Source organism: Carcharodon carcharias, chromosome 15 (genome assembly GCF_017639515.1).
Source record: "Carcharodon carcharias isolate sCarCar2 chromosome 15, sCarCar2.pri, whole genome shotgun sequence".
Lineage (NCBI taxonomy): Eukaryota > Metazoa > Chordata > Chondrichthyes > Lamniformes > Lamnidae > Carcharodon > Carcharodon carcharias.
The window spans coordinates 59962816-59988544 of record NC_054481.1 but is presented as its reverse complement, the minus strand read 5'-3'; the positions used below and the strand labels follow the sequence as shown (position 1 = coordinate 59988544).

The 25729-nt window shown below is 42.6% G+C and overlaps 1 protein-coding gene across 5 annotated transcripts in view; it reads left to right on the top strand.

The window, feature by feature from the left end:
* Positions 1 to 25729, top strand: part of ern2 (endoplasmic reticulum to nucleus signaling 2) — a 90265-nt gene that overhangs the window by 31225 nt on the left and 33311 nt on the right. For all 5 annotated transcript variants that reach the window (XM_041207145.1, XM_041207144.1, XM_041207141.1 and 2 more), the window contains exons 4-13: positions 1368 to 1440; positions 3539 to 3611; positions 6350 to 6472; positions 16830 to 16931; positions 17107 to 17368; positions 18556 to 18634; positions 18887 to 19046; positions 20573 to 20691; positions 23420 to 23605; positions 24073 to 24340. In XM_041207145.1, the coding sequence (XP_041063079.1) occupies positions 1368 to 1440; positions 3539 to 3611; positions 6350 to 6472; positions 16830 to 16931; positions 17107 to 17368; positions 18556 to 18634; positions 18887 to 19046; positions 20573 to 20691; positions 23420 to 23605; positions 24073 to 24340 (1445 nt within the window). The remainder of the gene's footprint in view (positions 1 to 1367; positions 1441 to 3538; positions 3612 to 6349; positions 6473 to 16829; positions 16932 to 17106; positions 17369 to 18555; positions 18635 to 18886; positions 19047 to 20572; positions 20692 to 23419; positions 23606 to 24072; positions 24341 to 25729) is intronic.

The window sequence follows — 25729 nt, the reverse complement described above, 5'->3', positions numbered from 1 at the left end:
ACTTTGCTGTCAGCAAATTCCCATTCACTGAAAAAGGGACCAATCACATACCTCAAAAATATATCATATAGCCTTTGGACACGATGACAATTTGCCACTCCCCTTCTATTAGCTACCTGCCCTCCTGCCAATTTAGGGACTGCTCATATTTGAACTTTGACCTTCCCTCTTGTCCCAGCCTTTCTTCAGGGGCTCCCTTTGATCTCCCCACCCTCATTAGGGGCCTCTCCTTTCCCACCAGTGTCAGCTTTGTGTTTGCTTTGTTCCTGCAGTTCTTCTTGTAGTCCTTGAGGCCATTGCAGTGTTTTTAGGTCCATCAGTGGCCTGTCTATGTTGATATACATGATTTCCCAGTCCATAATGAACTATTGTTTGCCTTTTCGTGGTAATTTTTTTCCCCCTGTCCCAAATGCGAGAACACTACAGGTGATGGACTTGGCTATCTCCAAGTTTCATGACCTAGAGCTAACTGCTAAATGCCTCTTAGTATTGATTTTTTTTTGCCCATGTGCTTTCTACCTCCAGTTGCATAATATTAATTTCCAGTTGTTCCTCGATGGCCTCATGTGGATCTTTGAAACTTTACCTCCCAGTACTTAAGCACAGCTTCAATGCGTCACAGTCTGATGTAATGCTGTAGTCCTTTTGAATAATCAGATGATAAAAGCAATCGTCTAATTTTGACAATGCTGAGCATTAACCATCAGCAGATCAGCCATGTTTTTCAGTGTGATTCCTCAAAATAAGTATTAAGCGTCAGAGACCTTCTATTTGTGTTTTCAAACCAGTGTGGCTGCCAGTTCATTGGTTGTAGCACCGCACCACAGTGGACCACTAGAACCACAGCATCTTACTGAACAGAAATACATCATGTGGCGCATTAAGCCTGTGTTTGTGATGGTATAAAACTATAGAAGCGGAAAAAGAGAATGATGTACAGATGGATTGGTCCAGTGAGCGATTCGGATTGTTTTATAAATCCTGAGAGCGTTGCTAATAATTCATGAATGTCATTGTGCTAGTCTTGGAATTCTCTTCCACAGAGAGCAGTAGAGGCTGGGTCATTGAATATATTCAAGGGTGAATTAGATAGATTTTTAATTGACAAGGGAATCAAGGCTTTTGGGGGATAGCAAGAAAGTGCTGTTAAGGCCATAATCAGCCATGATCTCATTGAATCGTGAAGTAGGCTCGATGGGCCAAATGACCTACTCCTCCTCCTATTTCTTATAATCTTATTGAACCTAAATTAAATGCAGTTATTGCCATTTGCTCATTTGTTTGTGTTACTCAGTTGGGCTGTCCTACAATGTGGTCTTTGTTTGATGCCAGGTTTACGCAGAAATTTATTTCTATTCTGGTTGTAGGCCAGCATTTCTTCCAGATCCAAATGATGGCAGCCTTTATGTCATGGGAGGGACAACTAAAGAGGGGCTAATGGTAAGTTGCAGAACATTTCATTAAGCTCAAAGATGAGTTTCAATCATTCAACTATAACATCAAGAGCATTATCACTTGTCTGCTGGGGAAGGTGGTAGCATAATGGTATTGTCATCCAGAGACCCAGGGTAATGCTCTGGGACCCAGGTTCGAATCCTATCAATAAAAAATCTGGAATTAAAAGTCTGATGATGATGTCATAAAAAAACACCTGGTTCACTAATGTCAGGGAAGGAAATCTGCTGTCCTTATCTGGCCTGGCCTACACATGATTCCAGACCCACAGCAATGTGGTTGACTCTGAAATGCCCTCTGATGGGCAATAAATGCTGGCCCATGAACGAATAAAAAAATATATATCCACAAGATCAATGTTAATCCAATCTTTTGATTATTAGAAAGGTGATTGTTAATATATAGGAGCACTGATGGTAATTGCCTTACTTTATTTCTTTATTAAACTTTACATAAAACATAACAAAAGAAAGGTAAGAAGAGGCCATTCAACAATAAAAAGAGGCCATTCAACCCATAAACCAGCTACTTCCACACTGTACTTACAGCCTATCCTTTATAGACCCTACCCACTCATTGAATTTCCTTCCACACCAACATGTAAAATCTCCCATATAATGAACTCAACCTTCTCATTAAATCTCCTGAGGGGAAATTCTGTATAAATATACCAATTCCCAAAAGTAATCAAACAAAATTGACGCATGCTCATTGATCTTCCCATCTCTAGTACTTCCCTCCATGAATAGATGCTTACATTATCTGAGCAGCACAGGAACGATTATGTCTTGTACTATATTTTTGATCGTTTATCCATTACAAGTGTGTCATACCATGACAGCTGATCTCCTGGTTGGAGTAGCTACAACAGCAGCAGCTCCATAACTCAAGCCTTACTTCCAAACAAATATTTTTCAGTTTCAAAAGCTCCTGTATTTGGTTGTTGTTCATAATTTTCATGTATTGAACCCCTGGTTAAAAGGATAGCACTCCCATCTCTCTGCTTAGTATCCTTGGTGATCTGTTCCTTGGATGATCCACTAAGAATGGAAGGAAAAAGACCAACTCTCTGACGCTGTAGATATCAGGTGACCAAGTCATGTTTAAATGGGAGTACGTTTCAGCTCAGTGGTTGAGGATCCTGGTTTCCTGGCCTGTTTCCAGGTTTTAGATTTCCGTGTAAAGTGAAGTACAACTTATATAAATGCCTTAGTTTTCTTCTGCCTCAATAAAAGGACTCGGAAGTTGAGATTTTGTTACTACAATACTTCTTCAGTATACTTAAATTCCCTTGTGGTATACAACATTCCCTCACAGTGAGAGAGGAAAGGAGTATTATTCCTAGACCAAGGAGCATCTGCACGTGTGTCCAAATGTCACACCACAAAGTAGGGAAAATGTGTTGCAACAGCACAGGTCTGACTTTTGAGACTGAAACAAATTAATCTACATGGGAAAGCTAACATTTGTCCAGCGCCTCAGATGAGCATAGCCACCATTCAAATTGGGACTGCTGATAAGGTCTGGACACTGAGGAAAGTGCAGAAGTTGGGTACTTTTGTACTGCTGCAATGTTAAGTAGCATTTGGGATGACAGTGATTAATACAGAAGTCATAAGAAACAATGACCTGTGTGAGTAACAGTATAAAGCATTGTTGTCAACTGTACATTTACACAGTATGGCCGTGGACAGGTGCTTTTGGATGGTAATGGAATAGTCCGAGTGAGGAAAGTACCACGTGTAAGCTTACAGCTGGGATGATGGGATTGAGCATAAGAAGAAACAGCGAGGAAGAGTGACAATAAGTAGATAGCTATGGAAGCTTGCAGAGAAGGCAGCGCCACACCGAGGTTTTATGGCATCTATAAGCAGCCCGGTTTTAATGACTAACTGAAAACTAGTAGGTGGCATCCATTTCCTAATAATATACAAAATCTGCCTTTTAAGCAATACACATTACCATCACATTTTCTGAATGTTACACCAGCATAAAGCTTGAAAAGCATTTCTTTGGAGAGCATTGCCTGAAAGCCAGTGCAACCTCTCTGCTTATGATCAAATCCTATTGTTTCTTATTTCAGAAACTGCCCTTCACCATCCCTGAGTTGGTCCATTCCTCTCCATGTCGGAGTTCTGATGGAATATTGTACACAGGTAAAGATGTTTTGTTTATTAACTATCTCTTTATCTCTTTGTTTTTCGATAATCAGAGAAATGCAATTTTAATATATGTAAAGCTCCCCCTCCCAGATAAAGGCTCCCCAGGTTACATATTACATAATTTCCTAAACTAGAGAGCGGGTCCTCCTGCCTCTAACAATGTTGCTCCTTAAACAGCACTGAGAGATGTACAGCAGAGTGTTGGTGTTTAGTTATTCCTTCTTTTACCTAAAGGTAGGCAGTGGTAATGTTTTTGCCCCTGTTTGTTAGTCTTTTTGTAACCAAAATATCTCAAGAACTAACGGAAGGATTTCAATGAAACCTGGTGCACAGATACGGTTTGGCCCAAGGAAGAACTGATTAGCTTTTGGCAAAAATATGTATCCAGATTCTGGAATGTTTTAAAGGATCCATTAACATTGGGAGATAGGGCAAATTGACTTTTTAAAAATATTGTGGGTTGTTTTACTTAGAATGCTGCAGCATGTCTCAAATGCTGTGGTGCAATTTGTCACAGCTGTCAGAATGTGAGCAGAGTTTTCAGAGCAGGTTGTTAGATGTGGTTTGGCCTAAAGCATTCTCAGTGAGATGGAAGCATGGTGGAGGCACTCTACTGAGTGCCCTCTTCACTTGTTCTCCGATGTTTCTCTCCAGCACCTTGCACTCCACTCACTAGTAGTGTCCCACCTGACATTACCTCAGGGTAGTGTCCTAGGCCCAATCATCTTCAGCTGCTTCATCAATGACCTTCCTTCCATCATAAGTTCAGAAGTGGGGATATTCGCTGATGATTGCATGATGTTCAGCACCATTCATGACTCCTCAGATACTGAAGCAGCCCATGCCTAAATGCAGCAAGAGCTGGGCAATATCCCGGCTTGGGCTGGCAAACGATAAGTAACATTCGCACCACACAAGTGCCAGGCAATGACCATCTCCAACAAGAGAGAATCTAACCATCACCCCAAGACATTCAATGGCATTACAAGTGCTGAATCCCCCACTGTCAACATAACAGGGGTTACCATTGACCAGAAATTGAACTGGACTAGCCATATAAACACTGTGGCTACAAGAGCTGGTCAGAGTCTAGAAACCCTATGGTGACTAACTCACCTCCTGACTCCCCAAAGTCTGTCCACCATCTACATGACACAGGTCAGGAGTGTGATGGAATACTCCCCACTTGCCTGGATGAGTGCAGCTCCAACAACACTCAAGAAGCTTGACGCCATCTGGGGCAAAGTAGCCCACTTGATTGGCACCCCATCCATAAACGTTCACTCCTTCCACCACCAACTCACAGTGGCAGCAGTGTGTACCACCTACAAATGCACTGCAGGAACTCACCAAGGCTCCTTCGACAGCACCTTCCAAACCCATGACCTCTGCCACCTAGAAAGACAAGGGCAGCAGACAGACACCACCACCTGGAAGTTTCCCTCCAAGCCACTCACCATCCTAACTTTGGCATTTTTTTGCCGTTCCATCACTGTCACTGGTTCAAAATCCTGGGACTCCCTCCCTAAATCACCTATAGCACATGGACAGCAGCGGTTCAAGAAGGCAACTCACCAGCATCTTCTCAAGGGCAATTAGGGATGGGCAATAAATGCTGGCCCAGCCAGTGATCCTCATATCCCATGAATTAATAAAAAAAACTATTCCTCCTACTCACACCACATCCAAGTTCAGGGATACATTTCATAGGTAATTACAGGTTTGAACCATTGTCTTATAAATAATGGCACATAACATTGGAGCAGCGTGCTGCACTGCTTCTCACCTTTTATTCAAATAAAATTAGAAAGGCTTCAGTATTACAGTGTTTACACATGCTCAAGTCTTTGTATATGTGCTTTTATCTGTGTTTGTGTGTGCGTGCATGTGCTGATGCCTTTGTGTGTGTGGACTATTGTCTTTGTCTGACTGCTTGTGCCTGTGTCCGTATTCATTGTAGATATGTGAATAGATCAGAGTTTAAGATAATTCTAATTATGGGAGTAAAAAATTCCAGAAGGCAAAATACAGCATGAGAAATGACCCAACTCACCCATTCCTTCAAACAGACTAAGCACAGTTTACACTGTCAGGGACTGCAGCCAACTTATTCATCTCTAGAAACAGGTGAGTAACCACAGATAAGTAGTGAATGGCCTGGCAATTCCAAACTGACACTGATCTAAAATACCAATCTAACATTACAATCTACCTTATTCAACTTTAACTTGCTACATTCCACAGATGACACCCCCATGACCCCAGAAGCATAGGAACAATCATGCCGAAGAGCTGCTGGCCATTTTTGTGTGCACTTATTCTTACAATCTGTATTAATCTGATATTTACCCAGCTCCTTTTAAAGGCGTTGACACAATATTAACTCTTTCAGTGCTTATCTCTATCACATATCTACCCGTCTATGGGCAAATATATTTCAAAAACATTGTATAGTTTTATTGGTTAATTCAAAGGAGTTATTTGTGATCCTGTTAATTCAGTGACAGCAGACTGGTGGGCTTACTGTATCATTGTATTGTGTTGTCCTGCGTTTGGTACCAATTCTGTGGTTTATATTATTAATTCTGCATTTATTTTTTTTTATATCTATGTTCTTCTCACAGAAGCTGTTCTAAAGTATGGAGTTTTGTTTTAAATAGCTTTTCATTTTGACACCTGCCTTCCCATTTGTAAGTTTTGAAGTATGTGAGGTGTTCTTTTTCTTGCATCAGGTAAAAAACAGGACTTATGGTTTGTTGTGGATCCCACAACCGGAGAGAAACAGACCACGCTGACCACAGATATGTCAGAGAACATCTGTCCATCTTCCCCCCTCCTGTACATTGGGCGGACAGGTGAGAGCCATTAAAGCTGATTCCAGGCATCAGCAATTAAGCTATTACACTGTTATGATTCAGGATACTGTGTTGTTTGCTCTGTAAAAGAGGTGATCTGAAAAGAGTTTTCAAGATTTTGAAAGTTTGATCCAGAAAATTGTTCATTACAATAAGGGGTCCAAAACCCAGGGAGACAAATTAAAAGTAGGTTAGGAGTATGAAGGGAAGTCATGTGGAAGTTTTTTTTAATAGGTTGTGTGTTCAGAAGGCAGCTGAATGTGTTCCTGGAAAAAGGGAGGTTTGGGAGACTTCGAAGATAGATACGGGGTGAAACAATTAAAGGACAGGATGGCTAGTCGATTTCCTCTTCTTAGCAATTCTTCTGCTTGCATGGGTAGGATCACGATCGTGTACACAGTAATTAAACACACAAAACATTGTCTGCTGGCTGGAAAATTGGATTCTGTGTACAGATGGGCAGTGCCCTTGGCCTTCCCAAATTTGATTTACCCAAGGAGTTGGCAGAACAGTTATAATTACTAAAGAAATTAATATTTACTTTTATTCAACAATTTGGTAGATTGGCAATTCCAATATAAATAGTGGTGATTTGTTTACTTATAATAAATGATTAGGTCAATTACTTCATTACTGTTTGTGGGAGCTTGTTATGCACAAATTGGTTGCTATTACATTAAGTAACATTACATTACAACAGTGGCTACACCCCAAAAGCACTTAATTAATTATAAAGTGCTTTGATATATCCTGAGACCATGAAAGACAAGGGGTGGGATTTTCTGGCACCACCCACCGCTGGGATCGTCTGGACCCGCCGAAAGTCAGTGGCCTTTTGGCTGGGCTGCCAAATCTCCCGTGGCGAGTCCTGCCACGATGGAGCTGGAAAATCCTGGCCAAGATCTTTTTTTTCACAAGGAAGGAAACTCCAGTGGTTGGAGGACAGGGAAGCTATCTTTAGAATATGCCTCAGCATAATAAAACATTCCCTGTAACATAAAATAAAAACAAAAAACTGCGGATGCTGGAAACCCAAAGCAAAAACAGAATTACCTGGAAAAACTCAGCAGGTCTGGCAGCATCGGCGGAGAAGAAAAGAGTTGACGTTTCGAGTCCTCATAACCCTTCGACAGAACTAAGTAGAAATAGGAAAGGAGTGAAATATAAGCTGGTTTAAGGTGTGTGTATGGGGGGGGTGGGGAGAGGAGTGGTGGGTTGGGTGAGGGGAGAGAAGTGGGGGGGGGGTTTGTGGTTGTAGGGACAAGCAAGCAGTGATAGAAGCAGATCATCAAAAGATGTCACAGACAACAGAACAAAAGAACACATAGGTGTTGAAGTTGGTGATATGTATCTAAACGAATGTGCTAATTAAGAATGGATGGTAGGGCACTCAAGGTATAGCTCTAGTGCGGGTGGGGGGAGCATAAAAGATTTAAAAATATTTAAAAATAATGGAAATAGGTGGGAAAAAGAAAAATCTATATAATTTATTGGAAAAAAAACAAAAGGAAGGGGGAAGAAACAGAAAGGGGGTGGGGATGGAGGAGGGAGGTCAAGACCTAAAGTTGTTGAATTCAGTATTCAGTCCGGAAGGCTGGAAAGTGCCTAGTCGGAAGATGAGGTGTTGTTCCTCCAGTTTGCGTTGGGCTTCATTGGAACAATGCAGCAAGCCAAGGACAGACATGTGGGCAAGAGTGCAGGGTGGAGTGTTGAAATGGCAAGCGACAGGGAGGTTTGGGTCATTCTTGCGGACAGACCGCAGGTGTTCTGCAAAGCGGTCGCCCAGTTTCTGTTTGGTCTCTCCAATGTAGAGGAGACCACATTGGGAGCAACGAATGCAGTAGACTAAGTTGGGGGAAATGCAAGTGAACTGTTGCTCCACTTGAAAGGAGTGTTTGGGCCCTTGGACGGTGAGGAGAGAGGAAGTGAAGGGGCAGGTGTTACATCTTTTGCGTGGGCATGGGGTGGTGCCATAGGTGGGGGTTGAGGAGTAGGGGGTGATGGAGGAGTGGACCAGGGCGTCCCGGAGGGAACGATCCCTACGGAATGCCGACATGGGGGGGGTGCAGGGAAGATGTGTTTGGTAGTGGCATCATGCTGGAGTTGGTGGAAATGACGGAGGATGTTCCTTTGAATGCGGAGGTTGGTGGGGTGATAAGTGAGGACAAGGGGGACCCTATCATGTTTCTGGGAGGGAGGAGAAGGCGTGAGGGCGGATGCGCGGGAGATGGGCCGGACACGGTTGAGGGCCCTGTCAACGACCGTGGGTGGAAAACCTCGGTTGAGGAAGAAGGAGGACATGTCAGAGGAACTGTTTTTGAAGGTAGCATCATCGGAACAGATGCGACGGAGGCGAAGGAACTGAGAGAATGGGATGGAGTCTTTACAGGAAGCGGGGTGTGAGGAGCTGTAGTCAAGGTAGCGGTGGGAGTCGGTAGGCTTGTAATGGGTATTGGTGTACAGTCTATCACCAGAGATTGAGACAGCGAGGTCAAGGAAGGGAAGGCAAGTGTCAGAGATGGACCACGTGAAAATGATGGAGTGGTGGAGACTGGAAGCAAAATTAATACATTTTTCCAAGTCCCGACGAGAGCATGAAGCAGCACCGAAGTAATCATCGATGTACCGGAGAAAGAGTTGTGGAAAGAGTTGTGTGAAAGAGTTTCTCCGGTACTTTGATGATTACTTCGGTGCTGCTTCATGCTCTCGTCGGGACTTGGAAAAATTTATTAATTTTGCTTCCAGTCTCCACCCCTCCATCATTTTCACGTGGTCCATCTCTGACACTTCCCTTCCCTTCCTTGACCTCGCTGTCTCAATCTCTGGTGATAGACTGCACCAATATCCATTACAAGCCTACCGACTCCCACAGCTACCTTGACTACAGCTCCTCACACCCCGCTTCCTGTAAGGACTCCATCCCATTCTCTCAGTTCCTTCACCTCCGTCGCATCTGTTCCGATGATGCTACCTTCAAAAACAGTTCCTCTGACATGTCCTCCTTCTTCCTCAACCGAGGTTTTCCACCCACGGTCGTTGATAGGGCCCTCAACCATGTCCGGCTCATCTCCCGCGCATCCGCCCTCACGCCTTCTCCTCCCTCTCAGAAACATGATAGGGTCCCCCTTGTCCTCACTTATCACCCCACCAACCTCCGCATTCAAAGGATCATCCTCCGCCATTTCCACCAACTCCAGCATGATGCCACTACCAAACACATCTTCCCTTCACCGCCCCCATGTCGGCATTCCGTAGGGATCGTTCCCTCCGGGACACCCTGGCCACTCCTCCATTAGCCCCTACTCCTCAACCCCCACCTATGGCACCACCCCATGCCCACGCAAAAGATGTAACACCTGCCCCTTCACTTCCTCTCTCCTCACCATCCAAGGGCCCAAACACTCCTTTCAAGTGAAGCAACATTTCACTTGCATTTCCCCCAACTTAGTCTACTGCATTCGTTGCTCCCAATGCAGTCTCCTCTACATTGGAGAGACCAAACAGAAACTGGGCGACCGCTTTGCAGAACACCTGCGGTCTGTCCGCAAGAATGACCCAAACCTCCCTGTTGCTTGCCATTTCAACACTCCACCCTGCTCTCTTGCCCACATGTCTGTCCTTGGCTTGCTGCATTGTTCCAGTGAAGCCCAACACAAACTGGAGGAACAACACCTCATCTTCCGACTAGGCACTTTCCAGCCTTACGGACTGAATATTGAATTCAACAACTTTAGGTCTTGACCTCCCTCCTCCATCCCCACCCCCTTTCTGTTTCTTCCCCCTTCCTTTTGTTTTTTTTCCAATAAATTATATAGATTTTTCTTTTTCCCACCTATTTCCATTATTTTTAAATATTTTTAAATCTTTTATGCTCCCCCCACCCCCACTAGAGCTATACCTTGAGTGCCCTACCATCCATTCTTAATTAGCACATTTGTTTGGATACATATCACCAACTTCAGTACCCATGTGTTCTTTTGTTCTGTTGTCTGTGACATCTTTTGATGATCTGCTTCTATCACTGCTTGCTTGTCCCTACAACCACAACGCCCCCCTCCACTTCTCTCCCTCCACTTCTCTCCCACCCCTGCCCCCCCCCAACACACACACACACACACACACACCTTAAACCAGCTTATATTTCACTCCTTTCCTATTTCTACTTAGTTCTGTCGAAGGGTCATGAGGACTCGAAACGTCAACTCTTTTCTTCTCCACCGATGCTGCCAGACCTGCTGAGTTTTTCCAGGTAATTCTGTTTTTGCTTTGGATTCCCTGTAACATGTTGGCCAGTGAAATAGTTAGTTATTATAGTTGTTCTGAGTTGCTATTGCAGTGCACTTAATAGAGGATGGTTGTGACATCTAGTGGCACAAGTAGGGTATTGTGACAGAACTGGACAACCCTCAAAATCCATTTGTTCAACCATTGAAAATTCCACACAATTCTAGGCGACATTGAGTATGATTACAATATTATTGACATCTTAACTTCAAAAACTTAAAGAAAATAACAATGGAATTCAAAATTTCAGGTTGTGATATAAATATAAGTTGTTGTCGTTGTTGTTAAAACCTCCAACTGTCTGTTAGCTTATACAGTGGCCCATATTTTGCTGGTCAGCATTCACTGTCATTGCTCCAATGAAACAAATATGCAACTTTTAGACTTTGCACATTCGCAGTTAAATGCAGAAGCTCAGAGGTTGCTGTCAGTAATTCTATGCTTCTCCGTGGTTTGTGCTGCTGAAATTCCCGCAGATTTTAATGAGTAGAAATCACTGCACTGATGAGAACTTCCCCTTCAATGCTGATATAAAATGTTTAAAAACCCATCCAAAAGTTACATCTTGCTGTTGAGGTGTGACTGGATTTTCTACTGATATACTAATTCATAAGAATCTCTCTGGCCCTGGGAAACTAATTTTTTATTTATGTAATGTTAAATTTTACATTCTGATAATTCCAAGTTTTTTAATACAGGTACAGTCTCTCAAAACCAGCAACCTCGGGACCGAGTCCATGTCAGATTTCAAAGCTGCCAGAATAAAATATTGGAGCCCCTTAATTCAGTGAATAGGGGACACATAAAAACCAAATGATATGATTGTAGAGCACTTTAGGCTAATGGCCATGCCTCTGCTAATATCAATTCACTTCTCCATGCATTTGATTTCATGACTTTTTTATTCATTTATGGGATGTGGGCGTCACTGCCTAGGCCAGCATTTATTGCCCATTCCTAATTGCCCTTGAGAAAGTAGTGGTGAGCTTCTTTCTTGAATTGCTGTAGTCCATGTGGTGTAGCTCCACCCACAGTGCTGTTACGATGGGAGGTTCAGGATTTTGACTCAGGAACAGTGAGATAGTTCCAAGTCAGGATGGTGTGTGGCTTGGAGGGGAACTTGCAGGTGGTGGTGTTCCCATGCATCTGCTGCCCTTGTCCTTCTAGGTGGCAGAGGTGTTGTTGAAGGAGCCTTGGTGAGTTGCTGCAGTGCATCTTGTAGACGGTAAACATTGCTGCCACTGTGCATTGGTAGTGGAGAAAGTGCATGTTAATGGATGGGGTGTCAATCAAGTGGGCTGCTTTGTCCTGGATGGTGTCAAGCTTCTTGAGTGTTGTTAGAACTGCACTCATCCAGGCAAGAGGAGAGTATTCCATCACACTCCTGACTTATGCCTTGTAGATGATGGGCAGGCTTTGGGGAGTCAGGAGGTGAGTTACTCACCGTAGAAGTCTTATCCTCTTATCCTCTGACCCGCCCTTGTAGCCACAGTCTTTATATGGCTAGTCCAGTTCATTTCTAGTCAATGGTAACCCCCAGGATGTTGATAGTGGGAGATTCAGCGATGGTAACGCCATTGAAAGGCAATGGTTAAAATCTCTTGTTGGCAATGGTCATTGTCTGGCACTTGTGTTGTGTGAATGTTACTTGCCACTTGTCAGCCCAAGTCTGGATATTGTCCAGGTCATGCTGCATTTGGACATGGACTGCTTCAGTATCTGGGGAGTCACGAATGGTGCTGAACATTGTGCAATCATCAGCAAACATCCCTACTTCTGACCTTATGATGGAAGGAAGGTCATTGATGAAGCAGCTGAAGGCCTGGGAGATTATCCCGAGGAGCTCCTGCAGTGATATCCTAGAACTGAGATGATTGACCCCCAACAACCGTAACCATCTTCCTTTGACACCCACTTTTTCTGCGGCTCCTTGATGCCACACTGGGTCAAATGTTACCTTGATGTCAAGGGCAGTCACTCTGACCTCAGCTCTGGAGTTCAGCTCTTTTATTCATGTTTGAACCAAGGCTGTAATGAGGTTGGGAGCTGAGTGACCCTGGCAGAACCCAAACTGAGTATCAGTGAGCAGGTTATTGGTAAGCAAGTACCACTTGATAGCACTGTTGATGACCCTTCCATTGCTTTACTGATGATGAAATAGACTGATGGGGTGGTAATTGGATGGATTGGATTTGTCCTGCTTTTTGTGTACAGAACACACCTGGGCTATATTCTACATTGCTGGGTAGATGCCAGTATTATAGCTGTACTGGAGCAGCTTGGTTAGGTGCGGCAAGTTCTCAAGCACAAGGCTTCAGTATTATTGCCGGAATATTGTCAGGGCCCATAGCTTTTGCAGTATCCAGTGCCTTCAGCAGTTTCTTGATATCACGTGGAGTGGATCGAATTGACTGAAGACTGGCATCTGTGATGTTGGGACCTCCAGAGGAGGCCAGGATGGATCATCCATTCGGCACTTCTGGCTGAAGAATGTTGCAACTGCCCTCCTTCACTCTTCATTGAAAAAGGGTTGATCCCCTGGCTTGGTGGTATGGTAGAGTGAGGTATATGCCAGGCCATGAGGTTACAGATTGTAGTTGAGTACAGTTCTGCTGCTACTGATGGCCCAGAGCACCTCATATTTGCCCGGTCTTGAGTTGTTACATCTGTTTGAAATCTATCGCATTTAGCGTGGTGGTAGTACCACATAACATAATGGAGGATATCCTCAGTGTGAAGACAAGACTTCATCTCCACAAGCACATTGTGCTGGTCACTCCTACCGATACTGTCATGGACAGACATACCTGGGGCAGGCAGGTTGATGAGGATCAGGTCAAGTATGTTTTTCCCTCTCGTTGGTTCCCTACCTCCTGCCGCAGACCCAGTCTAGCAGCAATGATCTTTAGGACTCAGCCAGCTCGGTCAGTAGTGGTGCCACCAAGCCACTCTTGGTGATGGACATTGAAGTCCCCCCACCCAGAGTACATTCTGCGCCCTTGCCACCCTCAGTGCTTCCTCCAAGTGACGTTCAACATGGAGGAGCACTGATTCATTAGCTGAGTGGAGGTGGGGGCAGTACATGGTGATCAGCAGGAGGTTTCCTTGTCCATGTTTGACCTGATTCCATGAGACTTCATGAGGTCCAGAGTTGATGTTGAGGACTCCCAGGGCAACACCCTCCCAATTATATACCACAGTGCCTCACCTCTGCTGGATCTGTCCTGCCGGTCGGACAGGACACACCCAGGTATGGTGATGGTGGTGTCTGGGACCTTGTTTGTAAGGTATGATTCCATTGCTTAATTAGTCTGTGAGACAGCTCTCTCAATTTTGGCACTGGCCTCCAAATATTATTAAGGAGGACATTGCAGGGTCGCCAGGGCTCAGTTTGCCATTGTCGTTTCCGGTGCCTAGGTCTGTGTGGGTGGTCTGTCTGGTTTCATTCCTTGTTTACTTTTTAGCAGTTTTTAGCAACTGAGTGGCTTGCTTGGCCATTTCAGAGGGCATTTAAGAGTCAACCTTATTGCTGTGGGTCAGGAGTCACATGTAGGGCAGACCAGGTAAGGATGGCAGTGTTTCCTTACTGACAATCGACAGTGGTTTCATGGTCATCATTAGACTTTTAATTCCAGATTTTTGTTGATTGAATTTAAAGTTCACCATCTGCCATGGTGGGATTGGAACCCAGAGTTAATGGGTCTCTGGAATACTAGCCCAGTGACAATACCATTACGCCTCCTCCACTTCCTTTCATCAGCTTACCCAGTTTAAGTGAGAAAAGATAATCAAACTGAAATGATATTAAAAAGAGCTCAGACCTGCTGAGTTTTTACAGGTATTTTTATTTTTGTTTTGGATTTCCAGCATCTGTAGCTTTTTGCTTTTAAAAAGAGACATAACTGAAAACTATTAGAGTTTTATAATTCCATTCGAGATTGTAACTCTTTTGAGTCAAGCAATTAAACTAAATCAACAAAATAATGGATAAAGCAATCACAACCTCTAAGTCAGGTCAGCTGTAAAACCAAGGACAAAGTTTAAAGGAAACTTACAAACATTAAACCAAAATTGTAACTCTTTCGAGTACAAACACGTTTCCATCTGTTCCTATTCAGATGAAGTTACATTGTTTCATAGTTTGCCATTGTGAGATTTGAACTCTTGAGCTTGGGGTTACAAACCCAGTACCATAACCACTTGGCTATTTAGGCCAAGCTAAACCAAAATTGTAACTCTTTCGAGTACAAACACGTTTCCATCTGTTTCAGATGAAGTTACATTGTTTCATAGTTTGCCATTGTGAGATTTGAACTCTTGATCTTGGGATTACAAGCCCAGTACCATAACCACTTGGCTATTTAGGCCAAGCTAAACCAAAATTGTAACTCTTTCGAGTACAAAGCCGTTTCCATTTGTTTCAGATGAAGTTACGTTGTTTCATAGTTTGCCATTGTGAGATTTGAACTCTTAATCGTGGGGTTACAAACCCAGTACCTTGACCACTTGGCTATTTAGGCCAAGCCCTACATTGTTTCATAGTTTACCATTGTGAGATTTGAATTCTTGATCTTGGGGTTACAAGCCCAGTACCATAACCACTTGGCTATTTAGGCCAAGCTATAGAATACGCTGTAACTCTTTTGAGTACAAACATGTTTCCATCTGTTTTTCAGATGAAGTTACATTATTTCATAGTTTGCCATTGTGAGATTTGAACTCTTGATCTTGGGGTTACAAGCCCAGTGCCATAACCACGGCTATTTAGGCCAAGCTAAAACTGGCTGATATCATAGTTTTGCCATAGTAAGAGTTGAACTCTTGCTCTTGGGGTTATAAGTCCAGTACCATAACCACTTGGCTATTTAGGCCAAGCTAAACCAAAATTGTACAAGCATTCATTAATGCTCTCTTTGAATTGACTTGGTCCAGCTGCAAGAAGGCAATCAATGCCTATGGTACTTAAAGGCCTTTGGGAATCAATCACAATGTTTGAATTTAAGCATGTGCTCTTCTATTTGGGTTGTCTTTAAATGACATCAAAACTCAATATTTTAGCAAGAATAGACATATGTCCCGATCCAAGTACAATATATAGCTAAAAATGTATAGCTCATTGGATTCTGCAAAGGTCTTTTTGTTCTTCCTGGGTAAATTCAACCATCTCAACCCCATTTCCGACCACTCAAAGCAGCAACTCCCTGAACTTTTCCAAGCTGGGTTGGGTGGATTGAAGAGTTGTTAAACTATTCAAAACGATAGGCGCATGAACCGGATACACCACGCCAATGCAACAACTCCTTTAACAAGCCAGTAAGTTTTTTCACTCATTTAAAATCCCTGCGTGGCCTGCTTAAAAAAATGTCAATTTTTCAGCCACTGCCAGTTTTCGGTAGCCAGATTTGAGGTACTGTACCTGTATAACAATGTTTTAAAGTTTGTTTATGACATTTCAGCTTTCAGTGTATGCCCCATTTATTTATTTCACTCTCTAAAATTTAAGTAAAAAGTGATAGGATAATTGCTGCATTTTATTCCTGGTTTGTGTGAATACTTTAGTATGATTGGCTGCATTCGCTGCTTGATAACATCATTGTTGTGGAATGTGTGGAGATCCGCTTGACTTGGTGCCCAATTCAAACTAGCATCAGGGAAAGTGAAACCCACGCCGCAGAGATCACTGGATCTTTGTGCGCAGCTTTCTTCAAGGTCAGTGGTGAGTACGGGTGCTTGCCCACTGATTGCAAAATCAAGGCCCACATGTGCTGGTTGAGTTATTTTTATATTTTCAGTGAATGTTGTTGCTGTATGGCAGATAGCAGTGGATATATTGTGTAATGGAGTATATGTGTAAGGACAGTTTTGACTAGAAACTTCAGATAGATCCCATCATTTGAATTGTAATGGCAGGGAGCAGTCATTCATTGTATTTGAGCTGACATTTATTCCTGCAGATGAAAGTCTAAAATTCCACCAGCAGCATTGAATTTTCTGTAACATTCCTTGACTTATATTGAAAAAAAAAAATTCTGAAGCTATATATTGAGTATTTTTCCATTTCGCATCTTAACAGAGTATATGATCACCATGTATGACACCAAAACTCGCGAACTCTACTGGAATGCTACCTACTACGACTATTCTGCTCCTTTATGCAGCGAGAACACGGACTACAGTAAGTTTTGCAATAAGAAACTTTAAAAACTTTTTTCAGGAGGTCACTGCTGGTAAAACCTTTTGAACATTGTAATTGAAGTCCACTTCCTGAGTGAAATTTTAGCTTCTCATTTGTTGAAATCACCATCAGGAGGGTGAAATTGATGCAGTCTCCATGTTTCTGATTTGTGCAGAAATGGCTCATTTTGCATCAAACGGGGATGGTTTGGTGGTGACTGTAGACAGAGAGTCAGGTAACGTCCTTTGGATGCAGAACTATGGCTCCCCTGTGGTGGGGATGTTCATTTGGCAACAGGACAGCCTGCACCGGATACCACATCTCAACATTGCCATGGAAACTCTACGGTACCTCACCTTTAACTCTCAAGACATCCGAATGATAAAATGGAAGTACCAGTTTCCAAAAGAACCCTCCACCACAAAGACTCAACTAGTGTAAGTTGATCCTTTTTTAATCCCAATGTAATTCCCAAATGCATAATGGATACCAAGGAATTGTACTCCAAACTAATATTGCAGCTTTATTAATTGAACTGTTCAGAGTTTACTTTCCAACTTGTGAAGCTGTATTTAAGACCACCATTATGATGCAAGGCTTTGTCTCTCCCAGACACAGCTTTTCAAAGACTAATGAAACTACATAGTAAAACATCCTAGAGCACTTTATAGGAACGTTATCAAATAAACATTGACACTGAGCTAAAAACAAGATATTAAGAGGGATGAATAAGAGCTTTGACTATAGAGGCATGTTTGAAAGAGAGTCAGGAAAAGATGTGGAGAGACACGGCAGCTTAGGAAGAAAATTTGCAGAGTTTATGACTTAGGCAGCTGAAGGCACAGCTACCAATAGTGAGGTGATTGGAGTGGGGAATTTGCAAGAGGCCACAGCTGGGAGAACTCAGAGTTGTCAAGGAGCTGGAGGATGTTACAAAGAAAGGGACGGGCGAGGTTGTGGAGGATTTACACATGAGAATGGGAAGTTTACAATTGAGGCATAATGGAGCAGGAGGCTTAATGGAGCAGGAGTCAATTTAGGTCAACGCGCGCAAAGGTGAAAGGTGAACAGGGCTTTATGCGGGTTAGAATACAGGCAGTAGAACTATGGATGAGCTCAGGCATATAGAGGGTGGAAGATGGGAGACTGGTCAGAAATAAATAGATTCTACTAATTTTGTTATAGTTCTTCTGAATTGTACAAACCTCCAATTCCATAATTCTGGAAAGGCTGAATGGAATTAGGAAGAAGTATTGTCATTAATCCATACCTGAACTATTTTGTTAATAACTCAATCACTAAGCTCACAATGCTGCTCAATATATTTAACGTGCTTCATGCCACAATCAGTGAGCCCCAGTAATAGATCACAACATTGAAATCACTGCAGGTTTTCCTTATTGTTTCTTATGTATATTGTTTAACTTCTATGTCAAGAGTTTTATTGTGTGAACTTATGTCAACAGCAGCCATCAATGACCTTGACACAGCATGACAGTTAAAGCAGAGAAATTCTATGACCAGTATTAGAATCTATTTCTCGTAAAACCGTAAGAAGTGAACATGTGTGATTTTCCATTGGGTAGAGAGGCTGTGTATTTGAATCTTTGTCCTCTTGTTACAGTCCCACTCTTTATGTCGGGAAACATGCATCTGCCTTCTATGCCTCAACATCACTTGTCCATGAAGGTGTCGCTATAGTGGTAAGTAGATAACTCCATGATGGTCAATGCCCCATCGTTGTGAAGTTACTTGCTCCAGACTGATTGAGATTAGCAGCACTGGAACGCAACAGTGAGTTGCTGAAAAATGTGTAAATGTCAACAGGAAACTTTTTTCACTTAGGAAATAAAGTACTTTCCTTATCTTCTATTGATTTACTCAGCTTCAGAGAATGCTTCATGGGTATTTGTTTTCATCTTAATAAAAAAACAACTTCCTGTCTTTTTTCTCAGCCTCGTGGAATCACTATTGCCCGTGTTGATGGCCCCACGACCGATGATGTCACTGTGCGAGAGGGAGATGCATGTGAAAGAATTCCAAGCACTCATGTCAAATATCCACAGGGGAATATCTTATCATCTGGTAATGCCAAGAATCAATGGTTGTTCATAGGTATGTAAATAACCTCTCAGTTGTTGTAATGACCGGGAAACTCATGACCTTTGACCACAGATTACATCTTAATCAAAAAAACAGAAGTCCTACACAGGTGCACTAGCACCCTCATTAGTGATAATGGGCAGAACTTTCTGCCTACAGGGCGGGCAGGCCTGACCCAATCTCCAGTGGGTGGGGAGCCGATCCCCGCCGAAGAAGCAGACCCTGCTGCCATTTTAAGTGGGCGGGCCAATTAAGGCCCACCCAGTGTGACGCCCAGCAGGAAGCGCTATGCACTTTCTGTGCGGGCGAGGAGGGGATTCCCCAAATGCCAGAGTGTGCTGTTTCGCGCATGTGCACAAAAGAGCGCACATCTCCCTAAGGCTAAGTGCTGCCTCAGGGAGATTGCTGACAGCTGTATAAACATTAAAAATAGAAAAAAAAATCCTTAACATGTCCCCCTCATGTGACAATGTCACAAGAGATGGGACATGTTAAAAAATTTCATTAAAACTTTATTCAACTTTTTAAATCCCTGCATGAAATCTCATCCCACTGGGGATCCTGGCCTGCCCGCCAACCTTAAAGTTTAAATGACCCTGTCAATGGCCTCAATTGGCCATTGACAGGTCGGCGGACCCGCAGCTGATTTTGCTGTGGGCCTGCCTTCCTGAAGATTTAAATGGGGTGGACCCCCGACGTCATCCTGCGTCATTTTGCACGTCGCCGAGTGGGCTCCGCCCCCTGTTCGCCGACAGCAAAATTCAGCCCTGCGTGTGGATTCTTCTACACTGCTAATTTCTGCACCCAGTGAGTTCCAAATCACAATTGGCCATGCGGTGAGCATATGGGAGCTAATACCTTTGAAAGCAGCGAAGTGTCAGCTCAAACTCCTGCTGTGGGATTCCAAGTTTACAACCCTTCTGACTTAGAAATGAGAGTACTTCCAACTGACCCATGCTGATATACTTTCATTTAAGGCTTCCATTAAAATAACAGTCAGTGTAACAAATACATTAGGTGCCACAGATATTAGAATAGAGTGAAAGCAAAATGACAAGATCTTTAGAACGACAATGATTGGCTTCCAGTTTAGTAGTAGGACTGTTCAAGACGCTGTGAGATCTCTCTTTTTTAAAGATGGTTTACTGCACTTCCTCATCTGAAAAAATACACTCCCTCCATCCTTATTGACAAAAATTTGTTCACCTTTATGTAGTACTTACCCCACAATGAATTGGTGTGAAATGCAATGATGGTGAGTTGGGTGCAGATCAGTCATGTTCAAATTGTATGGCAGAGCATTCTCGAGGGCTGACTGTCTTCTATTTCTGTAAACTAGGTACATACACTTGCAGTCATATGTGAAATGGGCATATGGCAGGCAATGAATGGATAGCTTGTAGTTTCTGTGATGTACAACTATCTGTTAAAGCTTTATATATAGTGCTATCTTGTACATTAAGCTTTAATTTAGAATAGTGATAGAGACCTTTTCTTTCCAAGAATCGAGCAACCTATTTGATTTTTATTATTTGAAGGACACCATGAGCTTCCACCAGTAGCGCACACCACAATATTGAGGGCATTTCCAGATCCACTGAAGAAGAATGATGAGGCTGTCATCACTACAAAGACTAATACCAGGACTCTTGATGAAGTATGTTGCAAGCAATTCACTTTAATTTCTATGCTGATTTGTACCAATCCTCTTTTTTGTCTCTCTTGCATATTGAATCCCGAAAACAAGGAAATGTAATCCATAATCTGCTGAATATAACAAACATTGTTACGAAATTGCGTAACAACTGCTTGCGCTTATATAATGTCTTTAAGGATTGGGTTTTTTGAAGATGTGCCTGAAGTAATGGACACAGGAATGTCTATGGACGTTATTTATATGGACTTCCAGAAGGCATTCGATAGCCTCATAGGAGACTATTAGCTAAAGTTGAAGCTATTGGAATATTGACCTCATTAGGAAATTGACTAAGTGGCAGGCAAAAGAGAATAGGTATAATGGGCAGATACTCTAATTGGCAGAATGTGACTGGGGGTGCCTCAAAAGGATCTGTGTTGAGACCTCAACTATTCACTGTGCTCATTAATAACTTAGATGATGGGATAGAAAGCCAAATTTGCTGATCTCACAAAGATAAGCTGTATGGAAAGCAGTGTAGATGGAAGTGTAAAATTACAAAGAAATATCAATAGATTAAGTGAATGAGCAAAGCTGTGGCTAATTAATTTCAAAGTAAGTAAGTGTGAGGTCATCCACTTTGGACCTAAAAGGATAGAACAAGGTACTTTCTAAATCGTGAGAAGTTAGAAACAGTGATGGTCCAAAGACACTTGATAGTCCAGGTACACAGATCATAAAAATGTCATGAGAAGGTACAGGAAATAATCGAAAAAGGCTAATGGAATACTGGCCTTTACATCTAGAGGACTAGAATACAAGGAGGTAGAAATAATGACTCAGCTATACAAAGTCATGATTAGTCCGCACCAGAAGTAATGTGAGCAATTTTGAGCACCACACTTTGGGAAAGATGTATGGACCTTGGAGGAAATGCAGCATAGATTTACTAGAATGAAACTTAGACTCCAAGAGGTAAGCTACGAGGAGTGATTAAACAAACTAGGGTTGCATTCCCTGGAATTTAGATGGTTTAGGGGTGACTTACTCAATATTTTCAAGATATTAAGGAGAACAGATAAAGGAAATTGGGAGAAACTATTCCTGCTGGTTGGGGAGTCTAGGACAAGGGGATGTAGTCAAAAAATAAGAAGCAGACCTTTCAGGAGTGAAATTAGGAAACAGTTCTTTGTACAAAGCATGGTAGAAGTTTGGAACTGTCTTCCATAAACAGCAATTGATACTAGATCAATTAATTTTCAAACTAAGTTTGATATATTTTTGTCAACCAAACGTATTAAAAGATATACGGCAAAGATGGCTATATGGAGTTTGGTCACAGATAAGCCATGATCTCATTGAATGGTAGAACAGGCTTAAGTGCTAAATGGCCTACCCCTGTTCCAATGTTCTTATCATTGTAAAGTATCCCAAGGCTCTTCACAACGATAACAATCAAAATTTGACAGTAAGCCACACAAGAATATATTAAGACAGATGACCAAAAGCTTGGCCCAGATGTTGAGGAGCTCAGATATTTCAGAATGTTGTAGGGAGGAGAAAGGCCATGAAAATAAGGGTGAGAATTTTAAATTTGAACCATTGCTGGGAGCCAGTGTAGGTCAATGAGCGCAGCGATGTGGGTGAACAGGACTTGGTGCGAGTTAGGATATAGGCAGCAGATTTTTGCATGAGTTCAAGTTTATAGAGGGTTGAAGATAGAAAGCCAGCTAGAAGTGCATTGAAATAATCAAATCTAGGGGCAACAAAGATGTGGATAAGGCATGGAAGACCAAGATATTAGAAAAGGTTCCAATTTGCTGTAATTTCTATTTCTGCAGTATTTTTTACTCGTGTTCACTGCAACAGTTTCTATAGGAATGCCTATGTCTGCTTCGAAGTAAAACCAATCTCAAACCTGAACTGACTTGGATAACTTCCTCCAACGCAAACTGGAGGAACAACACCTCATCTTCCGACTAGGGACTTTACAGCCTTCCGGACTGAATATTGAATTCAACAACTTTAGGTCGTAAGCTCCCTCCCCCATCCCCACCCCCTTTCTGTTTCCCCCTTCCCTTTTTTTTCCAATAAATTATAAAGATTTTCCTTTTCCCACCTATTTCCATTATATAAAAAAAGCCCCACTAGAGCTATACCTTGAGTGCCCTACCATCCATTCTTAATTAGCACATTCGTTTAGATAATATCACCAACTTTAATTTTAACACCTATGTGTTCTATTGTACTATTGTCGTTGACATCTTTTGATGATCTGCTTCTATCACTGCTTGTTTGTCCCTACAACCACACCCCACCCCCCCCTCCCCCCACCTCTTTGTCTCTCTATCTCTCCGCCCCCGACACACACAACTTAAACCAGCTTATATTTCAACTCTTTCTTGGACTCGAATGCAAGTTCTGTCGAAGGGTCATGAGGACTCGAAACGTCAACTCTTTTCTTCACCGTCGATGCTGCCAGACCTGCTGAGTTTTTCCAGGTAATTCTGTTTTTGTTTTGGATAACTTGCTTCACGGTTAACAATTGTTGAACCGCTGGGAAACACACTAGAAATAGTTTGGGATGCCCACTCTTCACTTATGACCTCTCTGATATGTAGAAAAGCAACAAAATAGCAGCCGATATATTTCAGACTAAACTACAAATTACTTTTATTGGTAGACATAACTTTATATGGAAGCATATATAATTTTTTTAAAAATAAATTAATTCTTGCCTTTCCTTTAGTTTTTGATGCAGTCTGAGCAGATGCAATCGAAAACACTTGATGAAAGTTATCGGATGACCAGTGAAGTGAAGCAGGAGACTGCAAGCGAGGTTGTGCCTGAATTGGAAAACCAGGACATCCTGACTGTGGCCGTATTCACTGTGCTAGTAGGAGGATGGGTGGTGTTTCTAATTATGTATCCAAAAGTAAGTTATTTTGAGTACACAGAGTTTTATGTTATGCACCATTATCCTGATGTAACAGTGATCCCCAACTTCCAGGCATTGGTCTAGTGTTACACTGACCCCGACCCCCAGCTCTTCTCCATTAACCTGGTGAACACCACCATTGTTGCCCACTGCACGTTCACACACACACACACACCCCCCCCACCCCTTGTCAATAACCTGGTGTTACAGTGAACTCACCATGCAACTCCCCTTCATTACATGGTGCTACAATGAGACTGATCTGGAGCTGTACTACCCATGCTAACCCTGAGATATAATGTTTTTGCCTTGTTTAGTCTGGTGGGCTTGGAGAAAGATTCAGAGTTTGCACCTTTTTAATTGTGGACATTTGCCTCAGGATTCAATCTGTCTACACTCTGATGTACTGTTATGAAAGTTTCACTGCCTGTTTTTAGCGTTCACTTCCATCTTTTCTGTGGCAGAAAATGCACCAACAGCAGAAACTACAGCAGCAACAGCTGGAACAACACCTGGAAGAGAAATTCCAGCTTCTTCAGCAGCAGCCCCCACAATCTGCCAACCAACTCAGGACAGAGTCTCCAGAATTCTCAAAAGATGCAGCTCAGGCCTCCCAAAAAGATCCCCAGGGATCCAACTCTTCAGCTCAAGACAGGAGTAACCAATCCTCAGAGCAGCCTCATGATTACAGTTTGCACAACGGCACTGCCTGTTATGATAAAGTAGTTGCTGGTTAGTATTTGAGCTTTTTGCAAGTTTAGGAATTTTGATTTCTTTTTTTAATTTGGAAAGTGAATGAAGTAACAGATTGCAATGTGCCATTTCATCAAGGTTGAAAAATCAGAAAGTGCTGGAATTGTAGCGGTGGCTAGGCAGATTTCCAATACATACCTAGAACTGACTGTGACAATAGAGATTAAATGCCTAGCAACCTTATTTGACACCCACGTCTGTCTTTAAAGTAGGTCATTTCTATTTTAAATAGGTTTATGCCTCAATTAAAATAGCCGAGAAAAAAATGTCTCATTATTGAGAGAAGCTTTTGTACGCTAGTTATGGAAACGGTAATTTCTAGACTACAGGCCGGGATTTTCCGGCCCAACCTGCTGCTAGGATCTTCCGGTCTCGCTGAAAACCAATGGACTTTTGGCTAGTCCGCTGCGTCCCCCGCAGCATGTCCTGCCACGGCAGGGCCGAAAATCCCGGCCGTAGTCTTCTTTCATTTTACCTTTGTCTCTGTCTAATTGTACCTGTTCAGCCTCATTGCACTATTTTCTTACACCTTTTTCCTCTTGTCTGTTTGCCTTTCTTACTGTATGTATACACCATCCCAGACATTGAAAGTTGATATGTGTGTTCAAGTATGATTTTCTCTCTCTGATTTAATATACCACTCTCTTTGTTATTTTGTTCATCTTGCTACCTCCCATTTAGAGAGACTATAAGAAATAATTTTCAACATCAGCGGGAATGGAAAACTGGTGGTAGTCGATGTGCAACCTTGCCTGAAGTAAGGCACATTGTGTAATTGGCAGCCCACCCACTACTGTCAGGTTTGATAGTTTTTCCTGTGGGTGAATCTTGACAAGGCAGAGTTACACCGTGAAGCAGTTCCTTTTAATTCCTCCTTTGTTCAGCTGTGGATGTTCTGCTCTTGTTTAACTGATCAGGAATAGAGGTCTGAAATAAAGAGTCCTAAAAGGTATGAACATAATGGGGTGAATTTTCATCTTGGAGGCAGGTGATCTCCTGATGTCACAATCCCACCTCCTGACTGGCTGTGTCGACCCACGCTATTTTCATGGTGGGAGCCAGGAACGGGCTGGAGTTGGGCCTGCCTCCATCAGGAGATGGGCCGATGCTGAGGCTACCAGGTTAAAAGGCCTGCCTCCATTCGCTGAGATATCTGCCCAGTTGAGGCCCAATAACCCTCATCCCTTTATCCATCCATACCGCCCCCATTCCCCTTACTCACCCCACCCCATTGCCCATCTATACCCCCGCACACCCCCCCACCCCCCAAACCTATTTACCCGGTATCCACTATAAACAGAACTATAATGACATTGGGAAGTCTTTGAGAATCTCATAAATCTCTCAAATAAACAAACATTACTTGTA